General features: G+C 46.3%; 1 protein-coding gene across 2 annotated transcripts in view; it reads left to right on the top strand.

Annotated features, from left to right (window-relative positions):
• The first annotated feature begins 3,541 nt into the window (after positions 1–3,541).
• The window catches only part of rab3gap1 (RAB3 GTPase activating protein subunit 1), a 30,020-nt gene continuing 22,199 nt past the window's right edge, over positions 3,542–11,362 (top strand). For both annotated transcript variants that reach the window (XM_042336150.1, XM_042336149.1), the window contains exons 1-6: positions 3,542–3,590; positions 3,731–3,786; positions 6,802–6,877; positions 7,600–7,735; positions 8,563–8,641; positions 9,849–9,968. In XM_042336150.1, coding sequence (XP_042192084.1) covers positions 3,573–3,590; positions 3,731–3,786; positions 6,802–6,877; positions 7,600–7,735; positions 8,563–8,641; positions 9,849–9,968 — 485 coding nt within the window. In that variant the 5' untranslated portion in view covers positions 3,542–3,572. The remainder of the gene's footprint in view (positions 3,591–3,730; positions 3,787–6,801; positions 6,878–7,599; positions 7,736–8,562; positions 8,642–9,848; positions 9,969–11,362) is intronic.

Genomic DNA, 11,362 nt, shown 5'->3' with positions numbered 1-11,362 from the left:
CGACTCACTGATTCTAAGGAAGAGTTTTGGCAGTGAACTAAGGCAAGGCTGTGGTTGCCGAAGAAAACACCAACTGCAGTTATTCTAGAAAGAATGTCATTCTAAAATATTCCCTCATCAATCAGTCATTTGTAATTACTTTACTAACTTGCTTCACTGTATTCTCACAGGGAACATTCCCTTAGATGTGTGTGGTTGTCAAGTACGATACCTATAGCGTCCAGTTGCATTGGATTGATAGATTTTATTCTGCTTATATAATTTTTAAAAAATGAACTGTTTGAGAATTTTAAGATGTCTCAAATGAAATTTATGTATATTTATAATAAAAATAATACTTGCATTTGATATAGCCCCTTATCACGTCTTCGGACGTCTCAAAGCGCTTCACAGAATATACTGTAAAGTGTAGTGACTGTATGTTTTGTGGATGAAATGTTGTCAGATATCAACATCTTTCTTCCTGTGTAAGCATTTGTGACAATTTAAGATTTTGTGAGACAGGAAGGTCTCGACTTATTTTACGTTCTGCTGATGAGACAAAAAGATTTATTTATTTTGCCTCTGTAAAATGCTCTATCTTGGAGACAATTTAAGAAATAACAAAGAATGCAAGACATTATGAAAGGTAGAGTTGAACTAGAATCCAAGTTTATATGCCAGAACTCCTAGAAAGCCACATTTCATTCAAATTATATAGTCCTTCCTGATTTTTACTTCTTTTCTTCTTTATCTAGATACAACAACAACTTGCATTTATACAGTGCCCTTCAGGCGGGGTAGTGGCCCAGAGCGCTTCACAGTGGCAGAGTCTGACACCGAGCCAGAGGGAGACGGAGGGGGGAGATGACAGTGAGCACGATCAAAAAGGAAGGTCTTCTGGTGGGATTTGAAAGTGGGGGCAACACGGAGGGATTAAGGGAGAGAGTTCCAGAGTTTCGGGGCAAAGTGGTTGAAGGCACAGTCACCGATGGTGGAGGGCATGAGGGACAAACAGGAGGCTGGTGCCAGCCGAGTGAAGGCAGCGGGTGGTGGAGTGGGAGGAAAGCAGGTCAGATAGGTAGGAAGATATGAGAGCATGAAAGGATTGGAAACGAGTGAGAGGATCTTGAAATCAATCCTCGATCCTATAGTTGTGAACTGACAACCTGGCTCCAAGGGCCCATTGCCTCATTCCTTGCTTGGTTCCACTTGCTCCCAAGCGTCACACAGATCAAATTCAACAGCCTTCAAATCCCACCAGTCTCACCCCACCCTACCTCCTTTAACGCTACTGCTTGGCTGCTTCCCTCATGTCCTTTGCCTGATCCACAGGCGGACAGGCTTTCAGCCATTTTGCTCCTACTCTCTGGAACTCCCTCCCGGAATCCCTCTGACTCGCTCACTTGCTCTCTCCCCTCCTTCAGTTTCAACTTGCAAGTCATCAATTAGATCAAGAAGACAATCTCTTCTGTAGGTGCAAGACTCTATGAGATGTGTGGGAGGAGGGGTATGTAATCTCACAGACACCCACTTTTGGTGGTCCCAACCCAAGCGCGGTGCAAATTCTTGACTCTACAGTGCTTTGGGACAAAAATACAAGGTCAATCCACTTTGCAGTAGATTCTGTGAAGCGTTTGAGGCATCTCAACAACGTGATAAGGTACTGTATCAAATGCAAGGATTATTATTTATTATTCTACTCCCAACATGAAAGACGCTTAAACAAATATAACTTGTTGTTGCTTCAGGATGGTGAGTGCAGGTAGCAATTTCCAGGATTCAGACTAATTTGCATTGTGAACAATGAGCGTTTTGGGTTATTAATTATTCCTCAAAAAAAATGCGGTCATCAATCTACATCTTGTTTGTGGGAAACCTCTGTGCACAATTGGCTGCTGTGTTTCGCCCACAAAATATACAATGAATTCACTTAAAACAGTATATTCTGTAGAGTGGTTTGAGATGTCTAGAAGATGTGAGAAGGCGCTATATCAAATGCAAGGATTACAACAACTTGTAATAATAATAATATTCCTTGCATTTGATATAGCGCTTTTCACGTCTTCTAGACGTCCCAAAGCGCTTCACAGAATATACGGTGGAGTGAATTGACTGTATATTTATAATAATAATAATAATAATCCTTGCATTTGATATAGCGCTTTTCACGTCGGGAGGACGTCCCAAAGCGCTTCACAGAACACACTGTAAAGTGAATTGACTGTATATTTGTGGGCGAACGCAGCAGCCAACTGCGCACAGCAATGTCCCACAAACAGTCGTAGATTGAAAATGACCAATTTATTATTTTTTTTTTGGAGGGATTATTATTAGGCTCTGTGTGGAGTAAGGAAACTTGCCAAAGGTTTCGCCCTCTGCCTGGAATTGAACTCAGGTCTCTCACTTGCAAAACGAGTGCTCTAACCACTGAGCTACAGGACTCCACAGTTTGTAGTTATAAAGCGCCATTCAAGCGGGTAGCGTCCTGGAGCGCTTCACAGCGGCGGAGTCTGACAACAAGCCGGCGGGGGGGATGGGGTGCGGGGGTGACCGTAAGTACGATCAAAAAAGGTCTTTAGGCGGAATTTGAAAGTGGGGAGGGAACGCGGAGGGATTGAGGGAGAGAGTTCCAGAGTTTTGGAGGGTAGTGGCTGAAAGCAATGCCGTTGATGGTGGAGAGGAGGGGGACGAGGGACGAACGGGAGGCTGCAGCCGGCCAGGAGGAGGCAGCGGATGGTGGAGTGGTGGGGGGGGCAGTAGCCGGGGTGGGGGGGCAGTGGCCGGGGTGGGGGGGGGCAGTGGCCGGGGTGGGGCAGTGGCCAGAGTGGGGGGGGGGCAGTGGCCGGGGTGGGGCAGTGGCCGGGGTGGGGCAGTGGCCGGGGTGGGGGGGGGGCAGTGGCCGGGGTGGGGGGGGGGAGCAGTGACCAGGGTGGGGGGGGGGGAGCAGTGACCAGGGTGGGGGGGGCAGTGGCCGGGGTGGGGCAGTGGCCAGAGTGGGGGGGGGCAGTGGCCGGGGTGGGGGGGGCAGTGGCCGGGGTGGGGGGGGGGGCAGTGGCCGGGGTGGGGGCAGTGGCCGGGGTGGTTGGGGGGCAGTGGCCGGGGTGGGGGGGGGGGGCAGTGGCCGGGGTGGGGGGGTGCAGTGGCCGGGGTGGGGGGGGCAGTGGCCGGGGTGGGGGGGGCAGTGGCCGGGGTGGGGGGGGCAGTGGCCGGGGTGGGGGGGTGCAGTGGCCGGGGTGGGGGGGGGGGGGCAGTGGCCGGGGTGGGGGGGGGGGGCAGTGGCCGGGGTGGGGGGGGGGCAGTGGCCGGGGTGGGGGGGGCAGTGGCCGGGGTGGGGGGGGCAGTGGCCGGGGTGGGGGGGGGCAGTGGCCGGGGTGGGGGGGGGGGGCAGTGGCCGGGGTGGGGGGGGGGGCAGTGGCCGGGGTGGGGGGGGCAGTGGCCGGGGTGGGGGGGGCAGTGGCCGGGGTGGGGGGCAGTGCCTGCAGTACCGGCTGGTGCCGGTAGGTGGCACTGCAGCTCCCGCCGCGGGGAGAGCAGGTCCTCCGCTTTCCCATCATGCACCGCAAAGACACAAACCCGGGGCCGCTTTTCAGATGGCGGCGGACAGTGACGTGAGGCTCTTATTATTTTGTTGTGTTTATGTATATATATATATATATGTGTTTGAATGGATTTGTTCTTTGCCGAGAAGCCGTGACCGTTATCACTGACTCACGCGCCTTCTCCCTTTGCCCTGTGTTTCTTCTGACAGCCGGAGTCTGAGGTGTTTGAAATCACGGACTTCACCACAGCCTCCGAGTGGGAAAGGTTAGACCCCTTCTCCCCCCCACCACCTCTCCCCACCTCCCCCCCTCTCCCCACCCCCCCCTCTCCCCCACCCCCCCCTCCCCACCTCCCCATCCCTCCACTTCCCCGCCTCCCCCCCTCTCCCCCACCCCCCCTCTCCCCCCACCCCCCCTCTCTCCCCCACCCCCCCCCTCTCCCCCACCCCCCCCTCTCCCCCACCCCCCCTCTCCCCACCCCCCCCCTCTCCCCCACCCCCCCCTCTCCCCCACCCCCCCCTCTCCCCACCCCCCCCTCTCCCCCACCCCCCCTCTCCCCCACCCCCCCCCCCCCCCCCCTCTCCCCCACCCCCCCCTCTCCCCCACCCCCCCCCTCTCCCCCACCCCCCCTCTCCCCACCCCCCCCTCTCCCCCACCCCCCCTCTCCCCCACCCCCCCTCTCCCCCACCCCCCCCTCTCCCCCCCCCTCTCCCCCACCCCCCCCTCTCCCCCACCCCCAGGCGCTGCTTCATGTTTGTTTTGTGTATTTCGGTTTATTCCTGGAGAGGGAGAGGGTAACAATCCCTCTTTCTCTCTCTCTATATATATATAATCATCATAATTTGGTCTCTATCCGCCACTGTTTGGGGGGAACGCTGCTGCTGTACGCGATTGGCTGCCGCCTTTCATTACCACAGAATCTACAGTCCATTCACTTGACAGTCTATTCTGTGAAGTGCTTTGGGACGTCTCGAAGACGTGATAAGGCACTGTGTCAAATGCAAGGATTATTATTACCGTCGTGGGCACAGCGGTTCCCTGTGGCTCCTTCAGGGTTCGGCTTACAATGCAACAACAACAACGACAAGGTTACATTTGCATAGCGCCTTTCACGTTGGGAGGACGTCCCAAGGCGCTGGGCAGTGTACAGCATTTCAGACCCGAGCTGGGGTCAGGGGGGGGAGAGGGGAGGGGAAGGGGGGCGGCTGATGGTATGTTCGAAGAGGAGGGATTTGAGACGGGATTTGGAGGAGGCTAAGGAGGGGGCGAGGCTGAGTGACTGGGGGATGGAATTCCAGAGGTTGGGGGCAGAGTGACTGAAGGCTCTCCCGCCAATGATGGGGCGGGTGGGTCGGGGGACGTGGAGCAGGCCAGAGCTGGCTGAGCGGAGGGAGTGGGCAGGTTGGTAGGGGGTTAGGAGGTCGCAGGGGTAGGTTGAGGCGAGGCAATGGAGGGCTTTGTAGGTGAGGACCAGGATCTTGAACTGAATCTTCTGAAAGAGGGAGGCAATGGAGTCGGGCGAGAATGGGGTAGATAGGGTCATGGAGTTTGGTGCGGGAGAGGAAAAGGGCTGTAGAGTTCTGGATTATCTGCAGCCTGTGGAGGGAGGAGTTTGGAAGACCGACAAGTAGGGGTTTGCATAGTCGAGCCTGGAGGTGATGAAGGTATGCACAAGAGTTTCAGCGGCCTGAGGGGTGAGGTAGTGGCGGAATCACCTCAGAAAGTGAAGTGAACCCAGTATCTGTCAGGCCGGCTCGGCAGATGTCAGCCTGGTTCAGTCGGCAAAGCTCCGGCTTCTGAGTCAGAAAGTTGTGGGTTCAAACCACCATATCAGTGAGTTGAACTTGCACAGTTCAGGTGGATCCTCCTCCTTTCCAGCTCTCGGGTGGGGGGGGGGTGCGGGGGGGGTGAAGCGCTGCAATGGCAGAGGTGCCGTCCTCTGGATGAGACGTTAAACCAAGTTCCCATCTGCCTGTTCAGGTGGACATTAAAGGTCATGTGACACTGTTCGAATGGACGGTGAGGAATCCTAGCCAAAAGGCCCCACATAATATTTATTCAAGAACAACTTGCATTTATATAGTGCCCTTCAAATAAACTAGTGTCTCAGAGCACTTAACATTGGCGGAACCTAATGCTGAGCGAAGGAGGGAGCGGAGGTGACCATATGGTTGAAGAGGAAGTGTATTCTGAAAAATGACAAGGAGAGTGATTGAGGCAGAGAGTTCCAGAGTCTCAGGATGTAGAGACTTAAAACACGGCCATTGGTGATAGAGTGGAGGGGCGAGGGACGTGCAGGAGGCCGTTTATTCACTTCATGGCTGTTTTGGGTACATTGCTGCATACAAATTGACTGCCACATTCACCTACAAAATACACAGTAACTACACTTTACAATAATTCCTGTCGAATGTTTTGCTATTGAACACTTACCTGGGCCCTCTCGATGGTGCAAACAACAGTTTAGAATTTTCTGTAAGTTGCCTTTGCTGGTGTCTAATTTCTGCTTTGTTTATTATTGTTTTAGAAATGATAGGTAATGAAAGGATTCCTGATTTGCATTGAAATCTAAGGATGTTGCTTTGTTGAAAGATTGTTTGAAGTATACTGTGTTTTTGAGCTAGGTGCTCTGTGTTCAAAGCAACATGCTGTTTAGGCCAATCAGATTTCCAGAGTTTTTCATATGGAAGTGTGGTATGTGTTATAAATTGCTCTTGCAGCTAATGAAATGTGTCAATGTGCATGTTATGTGATACTGTCATCTTTGTTCATCACCTTATATTTACCCATAATTTCCTCACCAGTGATGGACACCAACTTGTACATCAGAGTCTGTGACATGGTTGGATAAGTGGAGTTCTATTGTGCTTTGATTTAAGCTCGAATAAAACTAACTTTCTATACTACTAAAGTTCACACATTATGAAAGTTTTCACTTATTTTCTGCCTGTTGCTGAATAGACAGTTCAATTGGAATAATATTTCAAAGCACTGTTTTTCTCTCTATCCCCTGCTCGCTCCCTCCCTTCCCTCCCCCTGACCATTTCCCCCCAATGCTCGGGTCCTGACCCAACTGTACAGCGCCTTGGGACGTCCTCCCGACGTGAAAGGCGCTCAATAAATGGAATCTTGTTGTTGTTGTTACACTGCAATATAAGTTTTAAAAAAAAGATTTCTTTATACACTACTCTTTCTATAAGCATGACGTACTACATTTTACTTTGAAATTCACATCAATTCAAGTTTCAGATTTTATCATCTTTTGTTTTCATATCTCCAGATTTGTATCTAAAGTTGAAGAGGTGCTAAATGATTGGAAACTGATAGGAAACACTGCAAGCAGAGCTTTGGAAAAGGTGAATTTTATTCTTCTTTATACTGTATCTCTGTTTTTAATATTTTAATTAGCATATAATTTGAGAAAACAAACTCAAAGATTGATGTAGCGTATAAGGGAAATGTAGATTATATGGTTTAAAATGGAAAATTGTGACATCTTAATGTTTGTAAAAATGCATTAAGTTATCTCGTTATGCGTAATTAACCTTTTTTGTCTGTCCTTTTCATCAATACAATGATTTATGATCTGTGCTCACAGAAAATGCAATAAGTCCTAATGTATTAAAACCTAATAAGCCGAGGTAGTAATTGTATTCCCTAAAATGACGCTAATCATATTTCCATTTGAGTTTTCACTAATTTAAGTTTGGAAGTACTTTACCAGTAGCTCTACTTTGGTGGGCAATATGAGCTAAAACAAATACGTTTGCATAATTTATTTAATTTTAAATGATATATTCTTTTCAAATCTTTTATATTTAACAATTTAAATAAACTAAATTGTTAGCTGATGAAGTTTTGCGGTTCATTAGTTTGTCCACAATAAATGTTTATTTGTCAGCATAATAGAAACAAAATGAATCTCTTGAGATAATTTAAAAAATATTTGTCACATCTTTTAATTTCAGCAAATAATCTGCCTCTGGACCACATAGTTATAATTCATTGTCCACTGTCTCATGAAGTCTTTGCATTTAATAGATTGTAAATGTTGATTGTTTTACTGTATGAATTTCAGGGTGAATTAACCACAGGAATATGGGAGGAGAAATCTGATGAGATTTCTTTTGCAGACTACAAATTCAGTATAACCCATCATTATCTCAAACGTGGACCTTTAACTGATAAGGAAGCAAAAGAAGGTTCCGAAGAAGGTATGGATTATTTCCCTATGATTTAATTGATATAAATAGAGAAGAGTTTTCATCAGCCCCATTTTGTTTATTAGACAAATTGTGATTTGTTAAGAGACATTTTGATTTGTTTATTAAAACAAATTGTGGGGTACAATTTAGGGTCTAACCCTTTTCATAGTAGGAAGCTTAGACCTTCTGAATTGTTCTTGCCATCTTATAATAATAATAATAATAATAATAATTAATAATAACAATCCTTGCATTTGATATAGTGCCTTTTCACGTCTTCGAGACGTCTCAAGGCTTTTCACAGAATATACTGGAAAGTGAATTGACTATTTTGTGGGTAAAACGAGGCAGCCAATTGCGCACAGTGATATCCCACAAACAGTCGTGGATTGAGTAACCTAATTATTTTTATTTGTTTGTGAAGGGTTTATTACCCCCAGAAAAGTGATCTGCCGATCGACTAATAACCAAGTTCCTACTTACTGCTAGGTAAACAGAGGTATGTGGAGTAAGGAAACTTGCCCACTGTTTTGCACTGCCCGGGAATCAAACCCAGGTCTCCCGCTTGCGAAGTAAGTGCTCTAACCACTGAGCTACAGGCCTCCATTATGGTGTTAACCAACTTTGATCAGATCTCAGTTTAGTGAAGGATAGCATCAGTCAGCATTAACTAATTGGCCAGGATCTGCCTTTTGCGCAGCCAATAGGTTTGGGTCAAGTTCTGTAACCACTAAGCTACTGGTCTCCACAGGTCTAATACTGAAGAAATGTTTGTAACTGTTTATAAAATGTTATTTTAGTAGGTTTCTTCAAAGCAATATATTATATTTTAATAGATGCCCTTCCTGAAGCTATGCAAGATTTGCTGTGTGTGGACAACGATTTTCCACCGAGAGCTCACTGCCTTGTCAGATGGTAGGCACATTCTCATGTTTATTTGTAATTTAACCTCAATGTATTTTTCTCGAATAGAAAAATTCTTGCATATATGACAGTATACATACACACACCTCAACCCATACACTTTTATAATTTACTGTGAATGATCAGAATGAGCTTTTTATTTATGTGCATGAAAGAGAGCTACCTGCGTATAGAAAAATGGTTCAAAGTTCTTGTCCTAAATTTAGTCTTGAATAGTCACTGAATTTATAGATCTGCTTTTCTCATTTGTCTCAAACGAAAATAGAGAAATCATATTTCTTAAATTCAACTGTTAATTTGTTTCATTTTGGTTAGGTAGACTGAGCCAGTCCAGAACCTTGGCATCTTGTTTGACCTTCAACTGTCCTTTCTAACCCACATCCGAGCCCTGACCCGATCTGCCTTTCCCGATCTCCACAACATCACCCGGCTCTGCCATTGCCTCAGGCTGCCAAAACCCTCATCCACGCATTTATTACATTTAGGCTCGACTATGCCAACTTCCTGCTTGTTGGTCTTCCCAACTCTTCCCTCCACAAACTGCAGATCATACAGAGCTCTGCAGTTCATGTCCTCTCCCCACCAGGCTCCATGATCCTATCACACCCACCCTCCCCGGCTCCACTAGCTTGCCATCCCCAAGAGGAAAGAGTTAAAAATCCTCATCCTCGCCTTAAAAACCCGCCATGATCTTAGTTCTTTTTACCTCCATGACCTGCTAAACCCCATTCAACCTGTCCGCCCCTTCCTCTCAGCAGGCTCCGGTCTGCTCCACGTCCCCCTCCTGGCCCGCCCCACCCTACCATCGGCGGTCAGGCCTTCAGTCTCTCTGCCCCCACCCTTTGGAACTCCAACCCACAGTCCCTTCGCCTTGCTCCCTCCTTTACCTCCTTGAAAACACATCTCAAGACCCTCCCCTTCAACCTCGCCTCCAACCCCTGCCCTCCACCCCCCCCGATCCCAAACCTCTGCTCGGGTCCAAATCCCTGACTGCCCAGCGTCTTGGGACGTCCTCCAAGCATTAAAGACACTATAGAAATGTAATTTGTTGTTGATGGATATTCAGAAGAATGAAATAGTTTTGATGTAGGCTTTATCCTTTAATATAGTGTGCTTTAATAATTAATATATATAGTTTTTGATATTAATGAATGGTGATAAATAATGAATCATCTTATCTTGTGTGTTTTAAATCTAGGTACAGTTTGCGGGAGTTTGTGATAATTGCTCCAGGAGCCAACAGTGATGCTGTCATCAGTGAATCGAAATGCAATATTCTACTCAGCTCGATCTCAATTGCGTTGGGCAATACTGGATGGTAGGTTTGGAAATGGTATAAATGTTGTGTGTTTGACATGTGCAATTTTCTGAAGAAGAAGAAAAAGAACTTGGAAGTGATGGGCAAATGTTTTGAATCATTAATGATGATTCCCACAAACACTGAAGTTCAATAAAACTTCTGTTTTTCGTTTGCTGCAAATGCATTTTTTTACTTTGTCTCTGTGTCACACAGTATTGGAATTTTTTTTGAAGGGTTATTACTCTCTAAACTTTCTCTACGCTCTCGTAATTTTTTTTCATTCTTCTGTCTACAACACTGCCTATGCTGTTCTTGAACTGGTCACTTGGAGGTGTGACCAGAAATGACTCTTCCTCCTAAATTTTCTCCTTTTTGTCTGTGGAACATGTCCAGGGCCAATAGAAAATTGCAGAAACATTTGCCCCAAATTGCAGGGAAATTTGTCAAGCTTTGCAGGAAATTGCGAGGAAATTTGGCAAATATTGCAGGGGGTTGTTTGGTGCCATTGAGTAGTGCATTTTACTGCCAACTGACATTTTTTCACTTCATTGATAAAAATTAAACTTCTAACCTGCAAAACTGTTCTTCGTCCCCAAATTATTTTTGTTTGAAAATGTACATAATTATTGGAACTACATCTACCAAAGTAAATTTGAGTGTTTTTCAAATTGTTATTGTGAACAGTATTAGAATAAAAGTATAGTAAAGTCCTGATAACTCAACCTTGGCTTGTCAATGCCACAAAAGTCATAAAGTCAAACATAATGATAAATTGGTCACTCAATCCATGACGGTTTGTTGGACACTAATGTGCGCAATTGGCTGCCGTGTTTGCCCGCAAAATATACAGTCAATTCACTTTATATTCTGTGAAGCGCTTTGAGACGTCTCGAAGACATGATAACATCGTATATCAAATGCAAGGATTATTATTATCATGTTGTAAATATCCCGGCTACATTTATTTACATACTTATACATATGCCTAATTTGCCACTCTGGATAACTCGCCCCTGAGCCATTTTCCCTCAGAGTGAAGAATTATCAGGAGCCTACTGTATTACTTTGGGTTAGTGTTTAAAATGGATGTATTCTATTTCAAGCGTATTGTCATTCTGATGCAGCCACTAGATGGAGGTGTATGCTGCGTTTCAATTTGTAAAAGCTTTGTTTTGTTAACAATGGAGTCTTAACTTGCCATTTAAACTAAGAGATTCCTTGTGTTGAATTACTCGGTTGTTCCAGAGGTGAACATTACCCCTTCCTGACATTGTTGTCAATGTTGACAGCTGAAGCTGTGTCAAGTATTCATCTTGCAGGTACTTTTTATTTTTAGTAACTTGCAGTTTGGAAAGGCTTGAATTCTATTATATTCTTCATAACAAAGTGATCAGTGTGCCATTCACAATGAT

Source organism: Callorhinchus milii, unplaced genomic scaffold (assembly GCF_018977255.1).
Source record: "Callorhinchus milii isolate IMCB2004 unplaced genomic scaffold, IMCB_Cmil_1.0 Scaffold6, whole genome shotgun sequence".
Lineage (NCBI taxonomy): Eukaryota > Metazoa > Chordata > Chondrichthyes > Chimaeriformes > Callorhinchidae > Callorhinchus > Callorhinchus milii.
The sequence above is the reverse complement of the archived record's forward strand: the minus strand, read 5'-3'. Positions and strand labels throughout refer to the sequence as shown.